At 43.7% G+C, this 20,954-nt stretch overlaps 1 protein-coding gene across 1 annotated transcript in view; it reads right to left on the bottom strand.

Moving 5' to 3' along the window:
- Nucleotides 1-20,954, bottom strand: part of bicc1a (BicC family RNA binding protein 1a) — a gene marked incomplete at both ends in the record, with an annotated part of 113,986 nt that overhangs the window by 9,034 nt on the left and 83,998 nt on the right. The window contains 8 exons of the mRNA XM_080739738.1: nucleotides 444-591; nucleotides 2,785-2,956; nucleotides 5,526-5,658; nucleotides 6,580-6,776; nucleotides 10,400-10,561; nucleotides 13,314-13,527; nucleotides 17,257-17,388; nucleotides 20,537-20,788. Of these exons, the coding sequence (XP_080595864.1) occupies nucleotides 444-591; nucleotides 2,785-2,956; nucleotides 5,526-5,658; nucleotides 6,580-6,776; nucleotides 10,400-10,561; nucleotides 13,314-13,527; nucleotides 17,257-17,388; nucleotides 20,537-20,788 (1,410 nt within the window). The remainder of the gene's footprint in view (nucleotides 1-443; nucleotides 592-2,784; nucleotides 2,957-5,525; nucleotides 5,659-6,579; nucleotides 6,777-10,399; nucleotides 10,562-13,313; nucleotides 13,528-17,256; nucleotides 17,389-20,536; nucleotides 20,789-20,954) is intronic.

The raw sequence follows: 20,954 nt of genomic DNA, 5'->3' as shown, positions 1-20,954 counted from the left end.
ATCAACAAGGAAGTGAATTGTTCTCCGTTGATCTAACGCATAATGGATTTTTTACACCATCACCGCGGAAAATGTGTTTACAGTAAACGGCCGCGCGACCCCTCATCAGCTTACAGTCATCAGACGAACGAACCGAACGAGCGCCGTATTGGCATCGAGGTTCTGTAAAAAATGGGGCGAACGTTAACGTTCAAAGCGTGGGGAGAGTTAATACTTAAAAAAGAACATAGTTAGTGGAAATAGCCGATCTACAAGCTCACAACGCTTCTCGGTGTGACGTGTTGTGAGCTTGTAGATCTGCTATTTCCGCTATCTCTGAAAATGTTTGAAAATATATGAACATTTTTCAACATGGAAACGATTATGACGATTATGCAAAATAATTGCGATTATCTTAAATAATTGCGATTAGACGATTTATGTAATAATTGTGACAGGCCTACCTGCATGTTGGCAAAGGCCGACTGGATCCTCTCTCTCTCATTGAGTTGTGCTGCCCTCTCTGCCGCCCGCTCGCTCCCTGGCGCCCTCTTATCTGCCACAGGACTGTCTGACGGACTGGACTCAGCGTCGGATAGGAGGCAGTCCGAACTGTTGGGATTGTGAGGAGATTTGTAAAGATAACGTCAGGAATAAAAATAAGAGTAATGGTTCACGTGCGGCAAGTAGTACAGGAAAAGAATCACCTGTGTAACATGCTATGCCGGATTCATTTTTATTCTCGTTACTTAAATTTACTGCCACGATTAGAAATCAACATACTAAGGACATGCCACAATTTTTTTGCAAAATGTCAAAAACCTATTTTCGCTGGTTGTTTCTGGACTTGTCTGTCATACAAGATTATAATAGTATTTCATCCATAATGTATCACAACTGTATTTCAAACAATCCTTCAAGGCAATCTGTTGCCCCAGGAGATAGATTTAAATTCCAAGAAATGTCCATTGTATTCTACTATAGATAGCGTCGCGAGCGGCTCTGGGTCGGCCTGGACGGGCTTGGCGCGAAGGTGGGTTGTGCGTCTTATCGCACACGACCTTTACAGTGCGCCGCTCCGACTTCGCCGTTTCCCCCGGGGCCGTGGACTGAGGTATCTCTGCGCCCTGCCCCAAATCTGTAGAACTGATTATTTATGAACTGTATCGGCTTAGTTCAAACCAAATCTGTAGAACTGATTATTTATGAACTGTCAGATTATGTGAATAATATATTTGTGTTGTTTAGACTGAAAATGATTAAGAGGAGTACGATCTTTGCCTCCTGGAAAAACTAAAAGGTAGCGCTGGCCAAGAACAAGAATACTTGTTCAGCACTTGTTGTACTGTGCACACCCCTGGGCACAGGACTAGTTTTAATTTTTAACACTTACTCTGCCCTTTAAAAATGGCTGCTTTCAGGCTTAACTGCCAAATTTACCCATAATAACAATAATAATAATGCACGCCCATGCACAGATCATGTACCACGTGTGTGCAAAAAAAAACTCAGCTTGGAAATCCGTTCAGGCATTCATGAGATAGCAGCCATTGTGTTTTCTTCAAATGTAAACAAACATGGCTGCCATGTTGGAAAGATGGGGTTAGGATGGGGGTCAAACATGCAATTTCGCGATCGCGATCATGAATAGTAGATAGAAGGAAGTAAAAACATTTTTATGCAAAAACGGCCAAAAACTCGTAGTGGGGTCAAACAACAGGAATAACACGGGAAACTCGTGATAGAGCAGTAGTCAATGAGTTAAAATAAGAAAAAGTCTGTTAATTCCAACATACTGTATTTGTTCTTGTACCGACCTGTTCATTCCAACATACTGTATTGTTCCAATACCGACCTGTTCATTCCAACATACTGTATTGTTCCAGTACCGACCTGTTCATTCCAACATACTGTATTGTTCCAGTACCGACCTGTTCATTCCAACATACTGTATTGTTCCAGTACCGACCTGTTCATTCCAACATACTGTATTGTTCCAGTACCGACCTGTTCATTCCAACATACTGTATTGTTCCAGTACCGACCTGTTCATTCCAACATACTGTATTGTTCCAGTACCGACCTGTTCATTCCAACATACTGTATTGTTCCAGTACCGACCTGTTCATTCCAACATACTGTATTGTTCCAGTACCGACCTGTTCATTCCAACATACTGTATTGTTCCAGTACCGACCTGTTCATTCCAACATACTGTATTGTTCCAGTACCGACCTGTTCATTCCAACATACTGTATCGTTCCAGTACCGACCTGTTCATTCCAACATACTGTATCGTTCCAGTACCGACCTGTTCATTGCAACATACTGTATCGTTCCAGTACCGACCTGTTCATTCCAACATACTGTATTGTTCCAGTACCGACCTGTTCATTCCAACATACTGTATTGTTCCAATACCGACCTGTTCATTCCAACATACTGTATCGTTCCAGTACCGACCTGTTCATTCCAACATACTGTATTGTTCCAGTACCGACCTGTTCATTCCAACATACTGTATTGTTCCAGTACCGACCTGTTCATTCCAACATACTGTATTGTTCCAGTACCGACCTGTTCATTCCAACATACTGTATTGTTCCAGTACCGACCTGTTCATTCCAACATACTGTATTGTTCCAGTACCGACCTGTTCATTCCAACATACTGTATTGTTCCAGTACCGACCTGTTCATTCCAACATACTGTATTGTTCCAGTACCGACCTGTTCATTCCAACATACCGTATTGTTCCAGCACCGACCTGTTCATTCCAACATACTGTATCGTTCCAGTACCGACCTGTTCATTCCAACATACTGTAGATGGGAGTTCTTGGTGCCTTGCAGGAGCTCCACGGCCTGTCGTTTCCCGGACGACGTCTTACAGGAAGCCAGCATCTGTTTCAGCTCGTTGCCGTTGGCCGAGTGGGAGGGGCTTCTGGGCATGCCCACCTCCACAAACGTGTCGGAGCCTGGGGGAAGGAAGGAGCGAAAACAAAACATGATGAACATAATGTTAAAATTATGTTTTATTCCACTTCATGCGTTCATCTCCTAAGCCACTTAGGCAATGGGAAAGCGGAGACACAAAGGTTACAACTGTCTTTAAAGAAACACTCTGATGTGACAGTGTTATGACAACCAAGGTCAAAATATTTCTCATGTTTCTTTCCATTTTCCATTCCATGCCATGCATGTAGTTCAGCACGGTCCATTCTCGGCACCTGTGACTGACTCACTCACTATAAAGTGGTATGTGCATGTGTGTGTGCGCGCGCATGTAAAACAAATCTAGGTATTGTGTATGTGGGCGTGTGCGTGCGTGTAAGTAAAAAGTCTCAGTTGGCACCTGGATTAATTAAGAAATGAGAAGCCGCAATTACAGAGGATTTTCCCTTACTGCTCTGCTTTCAGACTGCCAGTAACCTGCTCACACTGTACATGGCGTGTATGAATGTGCGGGACATCTTGACTGTGTGTTTGTGTATGCGTTTCGGTGTGTGTATGTGCACGCACATAGGCATCCCCCAGATACACGAGCATGGATGAGTGGGGCAATGAGTGCAACTCAAACCCATACACAAGCTTCTCTTGTGTGTGCATATGGGTTTGAGCAAGTGTGCATTTGCAAGCGTAGCTTGTGCCCCCCTCTGTTAGCGTAAAATAATATGATGTCAGTCAACCTAATGATGCTCCCTTGGGTTTTATGTTGGACCGTTTTGCCGGCCTCCCTCGTCCCAACAGAACAGAGCTGGGGAGGGGAGAGGAGCGGAGCGGAGCCAGGGACGTGCTGGGCCCCTGATTCAGCCGGGGAAAAAGAGTTGGAGAGGCCCTCATTGCGAGCTATAGAGAGAGATCTCTCTCTATAGCGCTGCTGCTACTCAAAGATTTGCCATTTCAGATCATGACAAGTGACAAGCCAGTGGGCCAATTACATGAGTTATATTTCGTCGTTGTCGGGTGGAAACCTTGTATGTCCAAAACCGTTTGTTTTGTATTTATCATTTAAAAAATGATTTAAACTAGTGAAAACAGGCAATCTACAAGCACACAATGCCTCGCACCGCGAGGCGTTGTGTGCTTGTAGATCTGCTGTTTTCACTACTCTTGTGCAACGCGCCTTGTATGATGAAGCAGGGCTTTGCTTTGCGAAAAAAAAATTACAAATGTGAAACTTGGGAGATACAAGGTTTCTGCCCGACAGTGACGATTTACTTTGTTGGCCGCCCAGCCCCCAAAATGGAATGAAGGCCGACATTTTATTTGTATTTTTTTCCTAATGGTCCAGGCCGGGAATGAACCAGCCGTTCGGGAGTTGTCCCGCTGTTCCCAATGGCCAGCACGTCCCTGAGCGGAGAGTCGTGCCGGGCTGCGCCCAGCCAGTCCAAACACATTCAGGGACACAGGAGGCGGTCAGGAGGAGGAGGCGGCAGAGGAAACCTTACTGGGACACGCCACGCCAGAGGAGACTGGCTCAGGAAAACACCACGGTAAAGTGAGACGCGTGAGAGAGGAATGGTTGGAGGGGAAACCGCACGTGTTAAGAAGCAGGGGGAAATTGAGGGCCTTTCTGAACCACTGGTCGACCAGCAGTTAATCTGTCTCCGTTCCAGCCCCATAAACACTGTCAGAGCAGGGGGAGAGATGCCGCTACCGACGCATGTGTACCACGCGCAGAGCATTGCAAAAATATGAATGCGTTCATTCAGGGCATGTTTGCCACTCAGTACTGTAGTTTTAAGGGTTACATGAATGCTGGTTGCAGTGGGTTGAGGTAAATTATGCATAGACTGCAGGTCCTGTCCAGGACTCTTCCAGAGTCAAAACACCCACACCTTCAAGATGTTGTTACAATTTACAATTACAATTTAAGTGTTTAGCAGACGCTCTTAATCCAGAGCGATTTACAATAAGCAAGGCAATACATCAATATAATAAGCAAGGTAATACATTAATACATCAACATCAATACATCAAATGCATTGGATTGTTTCACTCAGGTACGCATTACCGCCGGGCTACACCAAGGCTTTTCACGTTCATCAGTGCGTATGCGGGGTGTGTGCGCGTCTGTGCGTTTGGAAAGATCCAATGTATATCAATTCAGCCGGCTACACCAGGCGCACGGATAGCGCGAACCCCGGATACGCATTCCCTAAAAATATGATTGGTTCTATTTTGTAAACATAAGCGTTTTGTACACAAGACAAGAAGGGCTTTTCGCACACGCACAGAAAGCGCACAAGTTTTCTGGTGTAGTCCAGCCGTTAGGAATTAATCTCAATGCACAGTAGGGTAAGAAGATACAAAGTTTTGACAAACATCCAGAAACAATAAACGCAACCGTGCTGAAATGTACACAGTCTTTGTGTGGTTCAGGTCAGAGGGTACTATTAGGTGTATGTGTGTGGTTCAGGTCAAAGCGTACTATAGGTGTAGAGAGGTACTAGGTGTATCTGTATGGTTCAGGTCAGAGAGGTACTATAGGTGTAGAGAGGTACTAGGTGTATCTGTGTGGTTCAGGTCAGAGCAATACTCTACCTTCGTCTGGGTTGGACTTGCTGGAGAGAGGTTCTGATGGGTTGTGTCCACTGGCCTCCTGGACGGAGTCACACTGGGAAACGGTTTCTGCCAGAGATGCAGTGGATATCCTTCCATAGACTGAGCTAGGATGCTAGATACAAATTCATACAGATGCATGTGAGACACGGTCACGAGAAATAAACATCAAAGCAAGTTTCACATGCATTTTCTTGCTTTAGATTAGGTGTACCGGTACATAAAAAAAAATTCAGCAACGACACCGAGTTATTGATCCTTGTTCGTTGGGACCTAACCCATTGCAATACTTGACTGTTGACAACAGCCATGTTTTAGTCATTAAAAGCTGAAGAATGGGATGAAGCATTAGTGCACAAAAAAGCCAAAGTGATACAGCTGACAAAAAACAAGGTCTTCTTCAGTTAAACTATTGTATCTGTAAAGCTTCTAGATTCAAGGCACACTAAAGCTTGCACCTAAAAGTACATGCCAAATGCAATAACAACAATTTACTGTAATTATCAGCATCAGAAATGTTATTTAATTTAAAAACAGTCATTAGTCAATGTAGTGTTTAAAAGTCTTTTTTCATTACTTGGCTCAAGTATTTGCATTGTGTCCAATGAACACTTGAATCCCTACTAGTATCCCTATTCTGGGGTTAAATTGGGTGAAAATATTTAGTGTCGAGTGAAAAGAGGAGGAGACACACTAAGTATAGAACCCCCTACTGTAAGTATAGGGTTCAAGTGGTTAGCCACTTACTGTAAGCCCTATTGTATACTTTGTTGTGCTTGTCACATGAACATAACCATACTACAAACACATCACATTGTGAGGTTGTAGATGTACTATTTTCACAATAATCAATATTTGATATTATCATTTCTTTTAACAAATATTTCTCAAGTTGAAAGAGGTTGATGTACACAATTCCACAACCTAATAAATATATCCCATGACCCAAGTTTTGGGTCCCAACTTAAGGTTTGTGCACTGCTTGTGTGTGTACACTACACAGTGGGTGAGTTGATATGATGGAGTCTACCTGTACCTTCACGTGTCCGTTGAGTGTGCCATGGCCCTTGGCGCAGTCAGGGACCCCATTGGGCTGCTTGTCTATGGGTGCCAGACCGGGCGGAGGAGAGGGTGTATTCTGGGTGTATCCCTGCATTCCCTGGACACCTGACAGCAGGATGCTGCTCAGGGTGGCCTGGGCAGCGGGGTGCAGCATCAGCTGAGATGAAAAGCCTGACAACGCAGAGGGATCGACTGTTAGCAAATCTGAACTAACTTTTTCTCTCAACTTAGTTGTTCTGTCAATTGCCAAGTCTTCAACAGGGGGTCCGGGACCCCTAGGGGTAACCTCAGAGTTACTATAGGGGGGCCGCCAAATCTTTGTGTGATTTTACAGTACATTAACCACTTGAACCCTAGCATCCCTATTCTGAGCGGAACATTAGCCAAAATATAGCAGATCTACAAGCTTGTAGATCGGCTATTTTTGGCAAAGAGGTTTGTAGAGTATTTGATGGTTCCAAGTGGTTAAATGTTGGAAAATACACATTACTCCAACAGGATGACAAGAAGAGATCTAAGAAGTCTATGAACATTTTTAATCTGCAACACAATTTTATAAAATATTTAGTGGGGGTCCCTGCTTCATCTCCATCTCAGCGAAGGGGTTTTGATTTGGAAATGTATTGGAGGATTAAACACTTGAGATGCAGCATCTCGTCTTCCAGAGTGTCCTCAGGCACAACACACAAACAGGGGTCCTTGGCCTGAAAACGTTGAAGACCCCTGTACAAGAGTTCCTTGTCGCTGCTGACCCCTACTGGTTGTTCTTAGGGAGGGTGTAGAGTAGACAAGCATTTGTCTCACTCTCTTCTCCTCTGACACATGCCATGCTGTCAATCTGCTTCTTTTCAGCTAACAGTGAGGAGTTTCACCATATGGGAGTAATGCATGTGACGGGACACGGCCAATTGTGTTGGTTGTGAAGCCTGGGCCAGGCCGGAGGCACCGCGGTGCATTCAAACCCCTAGTCTCCTAGCCTGTGGTTGCGGGAACTTTCCCCCTGAGCCACTCGAGCACTCTTACAATACAGACTGTATATTTGCCACAAAAAAACTTGACAGGCCTCATGACTCATTAAAAAATAAAGTTATGTTGCAATAACATATTATGGCCATTTGGTTTAAATGATGCGTTCATAACTTAGACTCTGTACGTCCACAAGTTTATTACACCGAACATTTTTCTTTTCTAACAGGAATAGGAACAGAAAAAAACTTTTTTCAAGGAAATTATATTGTTCTACATAAAGAACAGGAGTTATCCAGCACCACACAGAATGGGAAGTGTTTTAATTTTCACGTCCTCACAACAGAACCTGTTTCAGTAAAACATAAAGACAGAAATACAGTAAATTCACATACTATTTATATAAAGTATGTATACTGTACAAGCACAGGTATGTCAGTGCATGTTGTACCCGCACAGTAAAAAGTGTTAGTAATTTAGCTCCTGAGGGCCGTATTATGAACGTCTTAATCTATTCAGAACGGGTACACATTTTGTGTATCATTATTTTATGCTTTAACTATTGAAAAATAGCAGATATACAAGCTCACAGAGCGGCACCGAGTGCCGCGCTGTGAGCTTGTAGATCTGCTATTTTTGAAAAAATCGTGAAAATTAGAATTTTGACCCGATTCTATAAGTGTCTTTTGAATCCTTCTAAGATTTTTGGAAAAAAACTATGTTTCTATGTCAGCAATCTGGCCAGCCATCGTCAAAGAAAAGGTCCTTTTCACTTGACTGAAGTTCAGTTAGTCTGTTCTTGAGAGACTACTATGTCAGTGGTTCTCAAACCTTTTCATGTGAAGGACCCCCAAAATGATATTTATTTGGCCACGGACCCCCATTTCAAAATATCTAGTTCCAGGGGGTCCCACCCAGAAGCAAAATTTGAGTTACAAACGTTCGCTTTGAAAATACATATATTCAAAGATTTGCACACATTTTCATGACTTTTTCAAAAATAGCAGATCTACAAGCTCGCAGCGCGGCACTCGGTGCCGCGCTGTGAGCTTGTATATCTGCTATTTTTCACTGGTTAAAGCAGTCAATAATTCTAGGCCTAAATGGGTTAACGCCAGGTCTTATTACTTAAATAAGATGTGAATGTGTGACCAATGCCCATTTTGCTAACTTGGAGAAGATGTCCAAGAGTGCATGCCTGGCCATAATCATATATGATTGCAATCCCAATGGTTGCACTGTAAGCCGTAGCCTTTGATTGCATTTGAATAACTCATTAAAATAAATCATGAATTGAAATAATAAATCATCACCTGGCCATAAGACAAAATAGGGCCCCAAGAGTGAGCAAATGGAACCAAGCTGACCCTATGACTTCCTCTCTCTCCTCACTACTCTCAGTGCAAAGACACAGCAGCAGCTACTTTTTACACTTAATAGTTATATTTGTATTTATAGGAATAATGACAAATCAAGTAATTGAAAAATGGTTTCTGGGCACAAAAATGATGTTAGTATCCATATTGGCAAACCGGTCAGTGCCAATATGGATAATAATCTTGCTAGATCATAATTCTTTTTTTAAACCTCAATGATGAGTCTCTCAGCAATGTCATCTACCATGTTGAAAGTGTGCTGTGTCGACTTCAGATGGATTATGACTGCATGCAGTGTGCACATTTTGAGAACCTGTCTACATACGTAGGTCACTCTACTAATGTGTTCTTTAAATAGCAGGGGAATACTGCGCTAGACTTTAGACCAGGTCAGAGCTGGTCTAAGGTGCAATCACTTTCTGACATTTATCACGCCACCTAAGATCGCAACACGCCAACAGTGCACCAGACCACACCTCATTTTAAGACCAACGTACAGATATGCCCAAGTACTGTACATTTGGTTGTTGCAGTTATACAACATCGGCACTGACTTCGAGGCCAAATGGGAGAAGTGGATCAGACAAGAAAATCAGGAGAAATAAGGAATATTGCTCTTACTCAAAGATTACTTATGGTTGACCAGAGAAAGATGATTGGCCCATGACATTCAAGCGAATGCATACACAATTAGCTGTTCTGATTCATATCTTACTAATAGAACATCTTAATACAATACATAATTCTGATTTATTATACATAAAAAAAGATAGACTTAGGAGGATAGACAAAAAGGGTCTACTCTGTTCTGTTTTAGTTATTTATCTGTGCTTATTTTTTTATTTTCTTTTTGCAATGTACCTACATACTATTGGTTTTATTTTAGTAATTGTCGTAATTTTTATGTTCAATGTAAAAAATGGAAGGAAAAAAGGCAAAACAATATTTTACTTTATTCTGATCGTATTGCTTTTTAAAAAAAATGTACCTTGCTTATCTTTATAAGAAATGTTCTACTATATCTCACATATACTTCTACAGCAGAACAGTAAAGAACACTTGGACCTCTTTCTACCATTATATGATGTTTGGCAGCCCTATATGTTGTTTATTTATTTCTATGTTATTTTTTGTTTTTGTTATATGTGTGTTAATTGTTTGTTTAATGTCCTTTAATTCTATACTTGTTAAATAAAAAAAAATTTAAGTGAAAAAAAACAACAACATCGGCACTGGGCGTGGAAAGCTCAACTGTAGCAATGACACTTTGCATGCGTTTCGGCGCCATATTGCAACGGGCGTAATATAGAGTTCAGTTACAGTAACACTGGGGTTTCTTTGGGCATATGGGCTTTCCCAAACCCATCTCAGTGCCAAGATGTTCTTAGAGAAAGAAACCCAGTCAGGCCAACAGCCAGCGGTGGACACTAGTGCTGTCCGTCACAAACAGACCTTGGGCGCTGGTGAGGGAACTGGGCCAGAGGGAAGGAGGAGGCGTCTGGGTGTTGGGGCTGGCCGTCTGCATGGGGTTCATGGAGGCGTTCAAGCTGTTGAGGACCGAGTTTGGGGCAGGGGAGTTGCTCAGGGAGTGGGCCGCCGTCGCACCCAGGAGACCTGGAGGGGAGGAGAGGAGGGGGAGAGCAGGGGTGTCACACCAAATTTCTGGGCCCTGGGTACAAGGATTCACTCACATTTTGTGCTTTAACTATTGAAGAATAGCAGATCTACAAGCTCACAGCGCGGCACCGAGTGCCGCGCTGCGAGCTTGTAGATCTGCTATTTTTGGAAAATCGTGAAAGTCTTTAAAAGTAAAAAAAAAAATATATATATATATGTTTCTATGTCAGTGGTGCTCAATTTCTTTCATGTGAAGGACCCCCAAATTGATATGTATTTGACCACGGACACCCATCTCAAAATGTTTAGTTCAAGGGACCCCCCAGAAGCCAAATTTGATTTGCAAATGTTCGCACACATTTTCATGACTTTTCAAAAATAGCAGATCTACAAGCTCGCGCTGGAGGAGGTAGGGACGGAGAGAGAGGGAGAGAGGGAGAGAGAGAGAGAGAGAGAGAGAGAGAGAGAGAGAGAGAGAGGGAGATCAACGGTGGTCCTGTCAAAGAGCGGGGCCATTTTTCAAGCTAAACACACGTTACGTTTACACACTCTGGCTCTCCAGCTATTTTACTGGAATGTCATCATATTGCCATCGACCAGACAGCAAATGAGAGGAAGAAATTCCTGAAATCTACGAGGCCGCGGGCATAAAAACGACATATCCTGTATCTCCTCGTACTCAATGACACCATATTATTGAGTAAAACCGACTATGTGGCTGCTCGGTGTCTCAGCCCAAACACTGGTGTATGAAAACAGAAAGAAGCAGGTCTGTGGGTTTAACAAGGGGCTAGTTTGGCTCCAGGAATAAGGCTAGAGATTCTTCTGGCACACTGGGCTGTAATCTGATGGAGGGAGGCATGTAGCAATTACTATAGACCAGGATGTGGCCGTCCAGAACTTTGCCCATGGGCCCCAGTCAGGGACGTGCTGGGCCCCTGATTCAGCCCGGGAAAAAGAGTTGTAGAGGCCCTCATTGCGCGCTATAGAGAGAGAGATCTCTATTATAGCGCTGCTGCTATTCAAAGATTTGCCATTTCAGATCATGACAAGTGACAAGCCAGTGGGCCAATTACATGAGTTATATTTCGTCGTTGTCGGGTGGAAACCTTATGTCCAAAACCGTTTGTTTTGTATTTATCATTTTAAAAATGATTTAAACTAGTGAAAACAGCCGATCTACAAGCACACAACGCCTCGCGGTGCGAGGCGTTGTGTGCTTGTAGATCTGCTGTTTTCACTACTTTTGTGCAAACAGTTTAATTTTTACTTTTGTGCAAACAGTTTAATTGTTTCCTAATGGCCGGCCTGGACCGGCCGGGAATGAACCGGCCGTTCGGGAGTTGTCCTGCTTTTCCCAATGGCCAGCACGTCCTTGGCCCCAGTGTTCAAACAAGAAAAGGAAGAATCTAGTTCTACTGTACTAGGATGCAATGTCAATGTTTGCCTGTGCAGATTAGCAGACTTTGTCAAAGATAAGCCTACAAGCTGTACACATACTGCAGGATAGTATTAATGCTTATTATTCTTATGTTGGTCAGATAAATTGTGATAGTGGCTACTGGCGAAGTACGCTACAGCCTTGAGTGCACATCGTGTCTGCAAATCCCACTATTTTCTGTTTTGGCGACTCATCACTCAACACTTCATTGAAAAGCATTTTCACCAAATGCCAAAGCGTCTCTCCTGTACCAGAGTTAAAGTATGAAGTGCTACAACTACCATTCCTGTTTAGGGAATGAGAACGCGGCACAATTATTTTGACAGCCAATATGAAAATTACTGCACATAGTACCATGGATGAAACGTCTCCATTAAAATAACATTTCACAAGAGCTGATCTTGGCTGGACGGGCGAACTCCTTCACATTGAGGTCATTTCTACAGACAAGACAAGTAAACTCCTCCACAAACACAGCCGTTTATTGCGGTAATTTATCTGCTCGTGAATCCACTCTTGATTCAACGTGAGCGTAGTGCGAATGAAATTTACACCGACGTTATATATTCTGATGGTTGGCTGATCAGAAGACGTGCACATGTGGGGAAGGCTTCTGGGCATGAAATCCATACCGTCACAATGAGCTAAGTTTTCCCAGAGAAAACAACTCTGTACTGTACAACGTTTGAAGTCGCCGGTGCCATGACTCATAGCTTGGTACGAGATCTGATTCTGCATCAGAACAGTGAAAGCCAGGATATTAAGTGCATTGTACGGAAAAGCAGTCGCTAACAAGCCTCAAGAACAGTCTGGCACATTCGCTGGGGAGATATCATCAATACTTTTTCCCACCACAGGCAGAAGATTGTTATTGTCTGAGTGTGTGACTGCTAGAGAGGTGGACATGATGGATGGATGGGGACATTGGTTCTCCCACAAAAAAAACTGGGTCACTGGGAAGGACGAAACAAAAAAACAACAAACAAAAAGTACTTTGTCCTCTCCCCCTCGTCTTGAACAATGTCATGACAGCAAGCTCAAAGAAATGTGACAGGGTGACCAATGTGAAAGAACTGCAGTCTGAACTGCATTGAGTATTAGAAATGACAAGTTTTGGCCCGGACGGCTAGGGCTAGCGGTCCGGGCACATAGCCTGACGGGGTGTCGCGGGTTCGACTCCCGATCCAGACGATCTTTGCTGCGTGACATTCCCCTTTTCGCCCTCCCCATTTCCTGTCAGTCTACTGTAAACGATCAATAAAAAGGCAAAAAGCCCAAAAGAATTATACGTTTATAAAAAAGGTTTACCCAGAGTGCTGAGCCCCAGGCCAGCTGAGGCCAGGATGTCCAGGCCAACGGGGCAGATGAGGGATTGGGACGGGCCGTTGCTGGTGGCGGAGGTGCTCACTGATGACGACGGGGAGGAGGAGAGTAACACCCCGTTGCTCTCCAGGCCCAGGAGGAACTTGCGAGCTTCGTACATGTTCACCGCGTTCCTCTCCACACTCTTGACTATCACGGACTAGAGAGAGACAGAGAGACAGACAGACAGAGAGAGAGACAGACAGACAGAGAGGGAGGGAGAGAGTTGGACAGAGAGACCAGAGAGAGAGAAAGTTAGACAGAAGTTAGGCGATTGATCCAGGGATGAGAACAAATAGGGCTGACACAATTATTACATAATCGTCTAATCGTGATTATTTGACATTATCGCAATTATTTTGTCATAATCGTCATAATCGTGAATGTTGAAAAATGTCAGAAATAGTGGAAATAGCAGATCTACAAGCTCACAACGCGTCGCATCGCGACGCGTTGTGAGCTTGTAGATCGGCTATTTCCACTATCAATGTTATAGTAGTAAGTTGTCAAATATGTCAGTAATTTATTTGTGTGTTTAGGTTATGTGTCATATCTGCCATATGCAACTTCAAAGCCTAAAAGCCAAACAGAAATGTAATTATCAACGACAAAAACACAATTAAATCGTTAATCGCCAATTATTTGAGTGACAATTAATCGTCATGTAAAATGTCATATCGTGACAGCCCTAAGAACAAATGTAAAACTAGAAGCAGTGCTCTTCCGAGCACAGGTCTCCACCAGGGCAGGCGCTATGATAGGCCAATGTAAAAAGGGTGGCATGTGTTCTTTGCAACGGCGATTGCGCCATAGCAGCCGTAGTCCCGCCTCACGTCACGGTAGTAGAAACGGGCTCCTTAATTCCCCAATGTATTTTGCTAAAGTCTACCTGCTGGTGGTGCTTTAACAGGCCAATGTGAAAAGGGTAGGTAGCATTTGTTCCTTGACCTATAGTGGGAATATGTGTGGCAATTTTCACGGTAATCACTAGCTGCGTTGATGATTTGAGGCATTTTGTTCAAATACTGAGCAATCCTGCGAACTTTGGAAGCCAATATTAGCCAAATAGGATGGAATATGAAATAGCAGATGGATCAGATTGATCACTTGACTATAGAGATACTGTGTACTGATTTGCGTGATTGTTGGAGAAAATCTGATGGAGTAATAGTAAAGAATGTGTTTTACATAAGTTGGCGCTATAAAAGGCAAATGTGAAAAATGCAGGGCAAAGGTGAATGTGCATACAAAGTTTTCCACATCGGTGGAGTTAAAGGTAAAAAAAATAAAAATCGGCCTGTTATAGCACCACCATGAGGCTGATTTGAGAAATTTGAAGTGGCATTTCTTGTGTTCATGATTTGAGGCATTTTGTTAAAAATGGAGCAATCCTGCAAACCTGGAAGCCAATTGTAGCCAATCAGGATGTAATATGGAAAAGCGGACAGATCCATGTTGATCATATGACTGTAGAGATACTCTCTACCGATTTGCATGATTTGTGGACATAAATGTGTTTTGCAAACATCGGCCTCATGGTGGTGCTAGAACAGGGCCATGTGAAAAATGTGGGGCAGAGGTTCTGAATTGGCATCCAGGGAGTGTGTGTGCACGGTTTGGCCGAGACCAAGCCAACGGCGCCGGAGATTAGCTGGTAACAGACGGACGGACGCAAGGACACACACACACACACACACACACACACTGATGGACGGACGGACAGGGCCGAAAACATACTCTCTCCCATGCTTTTCGGCTGGTGGAGACAATAAAACAAGGGAGGTTGAACAGCGAGGAGTGGATTCGAGCGGGTTGTTAGGTTCACAACCCTCGCGGCTTGGGAGCTTTTGGCTACGCACCCTTCGGACTGCTCGGAGGTGCCGAAAGTCAGGGGGATGAAGATTTACGATTCTGCATAACTCGGATGAGCACTGAGTAGGCTCAAGCGGACTTTGCAGCGCTCGACACAGACACTCGCTCACTTAAGCTCGCTCGGCGGTGTCTCACGTCCACTTGAGACGGCGTGCCTCCGTCGTCTCCACCAGCTAAAAGCTCCCAAGCCGTCAGGGGCGCGAACCTGCCTCGAATTCACTCTTCGTGGTTGAATACAGTGTAGATTGATAAGGGAGCAATAGTTGCAGAGAAACAGAAAAAGGGAGGGGGGAGGATAGAGAGATGAAGGTAGGAGTTGGAGAGAGATATAGATAGGGTAGGGAACGATAGCCGCAGACAGGGAGTGAATGGGGGGGGGAAGAGGAGCAGAAAGGGGTGGGAGGGAGGAAGGAAGAGGGAATTATGTGCCGATTAGGAGGATAAACATAGAACCATGACAGGAGACGAGAGGGAGAGAGACGTGCGGGGGGGCAAAGTAAAAGTATTTCGTAATCAATTGCATAAAAATCCTCTCAGCGATGTGAGATGTGTTGAGAATGTGAGGCAATATTTACAGTTACACAAGGTCAGAGGAAGAAAAATGATACTGAAAAAAATAAAGAAAAGAAATCGAGACAGAAACATGCATCTTCCAGTGGTGGCCGATTATCCACTTCCAATTCAGTTATAGCGTGAGAAATTGAGCGAAACTCGGACGGGTCTTTTAAGCCTTCTACAATTTTCGGGCCGGCATTACCATAAACTGTGCCATTTCCTAAATAACATCAAATAAAAAGTCAAATCGAACGCAAGCACAAATCATGTCTCAGTTCCTTCCGTCTTGCCAGGGTCTCGAGACCCTTGCCAAATGAATTCCAGTCACGATCCGTCTTCTCTGCTTCTGCCTCCACGCCCTGCTTTACTGGTCTGCCAAAGCACCAGGAGCCCGGCGGCAAACTGCGTGCATTCGGAAAAAAGGCCCTGTTGGATTACTGCTGTCACCTCATTAAAATGTTAAAAGTGAGGGGCTCTAGAGGAGCTCTGGGATGGGTCACTGTTTATCCTGGCACCTAAACACCAGCTTGTCTGGGTTTGGGCTTAGGGCCCGGGGGGCCAGGCCCAGGGACACCACACCTGGTCGGAGGTGGTCAGGATTAGGACAAACAGTACGCTGACGAACACTGTGTGTAGCAGCAAAACTGACCTCAGGCGACAGGCTGGCCTGGGCATTGAATATTGCACAGGTGCACCTAATTTCAAAAAGGAAGCAAGTTGTAATATCCAATCCTTCAGAGCCCCAACTCTTTGGAACTCCTTACCCGTAGAGATAAGGCTTGCTGAATCCTTGCCCCGGTTTAAATCCCTGCTGAAAACCCAACTCTACAGAATTGCCTTCAACCCTTAGCACCCTTGATTTTAATCTTTGCCTTATTACAATTTTTCTATATTACTTATTTTTATTATTATTATAATTTCTCCATCCTGTGATGTGTTATAACGTTGCGTTGTTATTGCATTTGTGTTGCTGATTCTTTGTATTACTGTTTCTTCTGTTGAGCACTTTGTGACTCTGTTCTTAAAAAGCGCTATAGAAATAAAGATTATTATTATTATTATTATAATTATTCCAAAGTATGGGACATTAACCACTCAAGCCCTATATAGGCTACATTGTCTCGTGATGAATAGTGAAGTTAGACATTTCTTTGAACATTTCAGAAAAATACCCCCTATAATGACATGCCCAAAAAATAGGGACGCCAGGGTTGTGTTGTGGTTAACATTACCAAACTACCAAGCACATCACGGCAGCCCTGTCCGTGATTTTATAAATCAGAATCATGCGCTCGTGCGGTGATTTTCCAACGTTGTCTCCGAGGACCCACAACTTAAAATACCATTTGGCGGCTCTTGCACATAATCATACAAAACTAATCTACGAGCCTGCACAGTATTTTCACATTGCTGAGAGCTGGGAACACTTAGTGCTGCATGAATGCGGGGCTTGGTGCCATACCTTGCTGGGCTGTTTTGGCTTGGGCTTGATACTGATGAAGACGTCCAGCTGTTCCATCAGGGCTGTGATACACTGGGGCTCCACCTCTATATCCTCTTTAATGTCAAACATCAGCACCAGGGGGAGGCAGCCCTGTGGAAGTGGGAACGCATGCACAGACAGACACACACACCACTAAATCAGAAATATGCAGCATGCAGTCTTCATCTAAAACAGGGGTGGGCAACTTTGATGATGGAGAGGGCCATTTTCACACTGCATATAGAGTAAAAAATTGTCGATTTACAAGCTCAAAACGCGTCGCAGTGCAACACGTTTTGAGCTTGTAAATCGTCTATTTGTTTTATTGGAATCCTGAATTATTTTTCCTGAAAAGTAAAAGAAAATATTTTATTTCAACTGCATTTACATGTTCTTATGTTAACTTTATGAACTTAAATACAAATACATTGGACATAAAGACTAGAAACTGATATAGACTGAAGTAATTAAGCGGGTCATGTTTGCATGTTTGGAATTGCAACGGCTGAAATCAATAATATATCAGTTGTAACAATATTAACCTGCAGGCCACATCAAGTGAAGGTGGGGGCCGCATGTGGCCCCTGTATGATCTAAATTCTAAAAGATGTCACGCTCGCAGACCTCCATGTTGGTTGTGCAAATAAAAATAAGATTCATATGCGGATTCACCCGCGCCCCACACACAGCTTGGGAAATTCCTCCCAGAGCAATCTGTTTTGCATGATCACCACCGCAAGGACCACAGACATCTGTATTTTTGGGGCAGAGCCGCTGGACAGTGTTCTGATTGTCAGTTGTGTGTAATTAGCAGAGAGCAGGGCCAGGCTGGTACTGACAGGGATACAGATTGGAACCATGATCTACCAGTCTGGCAGAGAGAGAGACCCTGCCGTCTCCTCTTCTACTGCTTTTCTTTCACTCTTTCCTGGAAAACCTCTCTCCCCCTTTCTTCTACTGTATGTTCGTGTACACTCCTTTCTGCTCCACTCCACTGGTTCCCAAGCACCATTTGTGGGTCGCAACACATTTTTATGGGTCCCTTAATTTTGGTTTCGTACATTTTGTTTTTAATTATTATTGATTCAAAACATTTTCTAAAAAACATTCCCCCAATTGATTGTCATTAAAAAAATAAAACGCAAATACCATAAATCAGATAAGTGATATTATCGTTTATCGTGATAAAAAACACTCGCGATAATCGTATCGTTGAGATTTAATTTATCGTGATATCGTCCTCCATCATGCACTGGGATCAATTCACCTTTTATTTGCCGAGCTGCATATCCGGTACCACTTACACCCTCTATAATTGGTAAAAGGTACTTATAATATACGTACTTGATACAGTCTTTTTTCACTCTCGTCTCTATCAAATGTCTTTGCCCAAAAAATACGGTACGTTGCTCACAACGCATCGCAACGTGACGCGTTGTGAGCTTGTAGATCTGCTATTTTTTGGCAAATGTTCTGGCCCAGGATAATGGATTTTGATTATCACGATAATATCGTAAATCGCAATTTCTTTTGTCACAATGATCGTGATAATGACATTTTCATATCGTCCCATCCCTACTATGCATCTCTCTCTCCTTGGGCTTTCTACTGCTCCTGCCCCCTTTTCCACTCTCTCCCGTCCCTTCCTGCTATCCACGCACATCACATCACTTCATAATTTCTTTCTTTTTTTTCTCCTCGTCCAGGGAAGCGAGAGGCCCCCTTCTTGTGTGTCCCACTTCCAGACCAAAACGGGAGAAAGAAAGTCATGTTTACTGATACGACTTTTGGCATTCGCCAAATGTCTTTCGGGGCCAAGAAAGGGAGACCGCAGACAAAGAGAAGACAGTCCTAGTAGAATTACTGCCCCACATTATTGCTCTCCAGCCACCGGGCCAAAGATGTTTATAGCGGTGATGTTTTAAATGGACCAGCTCAGCAGAAGCTCTTCTGGCCAACGATAATTAAGCGGCCGTCATTTTTTACACATTTTTCTGAAAAAGCCACATGGTTGATTATTCTCCTGAGTTATTCAGATAAGAACAGCCTTTGTGGTCGCGGGCAACAATGCGGAGAATGACCGCACAGCAATTTGAAGAAACAGAGATCTATACGCGAGGAGCCTAAACCCCCCCGCCCCTGGCCCGATGCGTCAGTGTTAATGTGCTGACCCATAAATCACTGACAGAGACGACCGCGCAGAAAATACCATTCAGAAAAACATTTCGTAAACGGACAGTATTCATTTGGCCATCGTCAGGTTCTGACATAAATATGCACACGCTTGCACGAGACGTCGTCTATACAGTAACGTCTAGGCAGGGCAACCTTGAGTCGGATAGAGATCGTTATTCATCTAAATTATAATATGGACATTTCAGCAGGGCGATTATGGCCAAGTACATCGTGCCCCCAAGGCCATTCGAAACCCTTAAAGCCAATCATGGTTCACTTTTCAAAACCCAATGGTTAGCTTTTCAGAGCCCACGCATCATTCACACACACCATGTTGACGTTACAGCAGACAATAGGGGCCATTATGGTCGCCGCAAACCCCGCGGAATCTAAATCTATACGCGACCCGTATAGATTACTGTTGATACAAGTTAGCCCTTCTTGTGGAACTGGTTTTGTACCCTCAACCACAAGGCCAATGATGCCGAGCAGCGAAAGTTAATGCTCCCTACAAAGTGGATACCGATGAATAAACTCACTAATGGCCACACACACACACACCCCACACACTAGGGCATTCACGAATAGTGATTTTTAGTATTCGAATTATTCAACCTCAAAGTATTCGAATAGTCGAATATACGACAGGACTGGACAAACTGTCAAATATTAAGTACAAGAGGCGAACATTGTGAAAATTGCCGATCTACATGCTCACAACGCCTCGCGTTGCAAGGCGTTGTGAGCATGTAGATATATGTAGATATGTAGCTATTTTCACAATATTTATCTGTGGAGCCAAGTCACATTAAATGTAATACCTACAATTCCAAGTGCTTGTCAGGGTGGGGGTCCCCAGTTCAAATATGTTTATTTTGGGGGTCACGGCCTAAAAAGGTTTGAGAAGCCCTGGTATAGAGCATTAACAAATTCATCCACCATGGGTATTGACAACTCATTCTAATGACTTCCTATCTAGCCAAGCTTTATAAACTATATATTTTTTAAAGAGACAAACAATAAAAAAAATAAACGAATATTCGACTTTGGTGAACAACGTCCAATAGTGACTTTGATATTATACCATGAGGTACTGGCGCGCCAGGCAGACGGACTCGATGGTTCCTTGGATGTAGACGGTGGACTTTTTCTGGGGGCTGTTGGGGTCTGGGAAGTGGATCTGAGCCCCCGTCCTCTGGGTGATGTGCTTGATGTTGCTGCCGTTGCGGCCCATCATGAAGAGGTGGTGCTGGGGCGCGATGTCCAGGTGGGTGCTGACGGAGATGGCGCTGGCCAGGCTGCCGGCCAGGTGCTCCAGCAGCATGGCTGTGCCTCTCTGGAGAAAGAAAGAGGGACAGACATGTCATCAATAGGTTACAAGAGTTAAGAGTAACAAATCGCATTGCACTGTCTGGTACAAGGTTTTAGGGATTGGCACACATTTTTACCAATGAATTTACAGAACTTTTCTAAAACCTTTCCAGAATATTTAACCCAATTTC

This window comes from Nannobrachium achirus (genome assembly GCF_963921795.1).
Source record: "Nannobrachium achirus genome assembly, chromosome: 13".
In the NCBI taxonomy this organism is placed as follows: Eukaryota; Metazoa; Chordata; class Actinopteri; order Myctophiformes; family Myctophidae; genus Nannobrachium; species Nannobrachium achirus.
The sequence above is the reverse complement of the archived record's forward strand: the minus strand, read 5'-3'. Positions and strand labels throughout refer to the sequence as shown.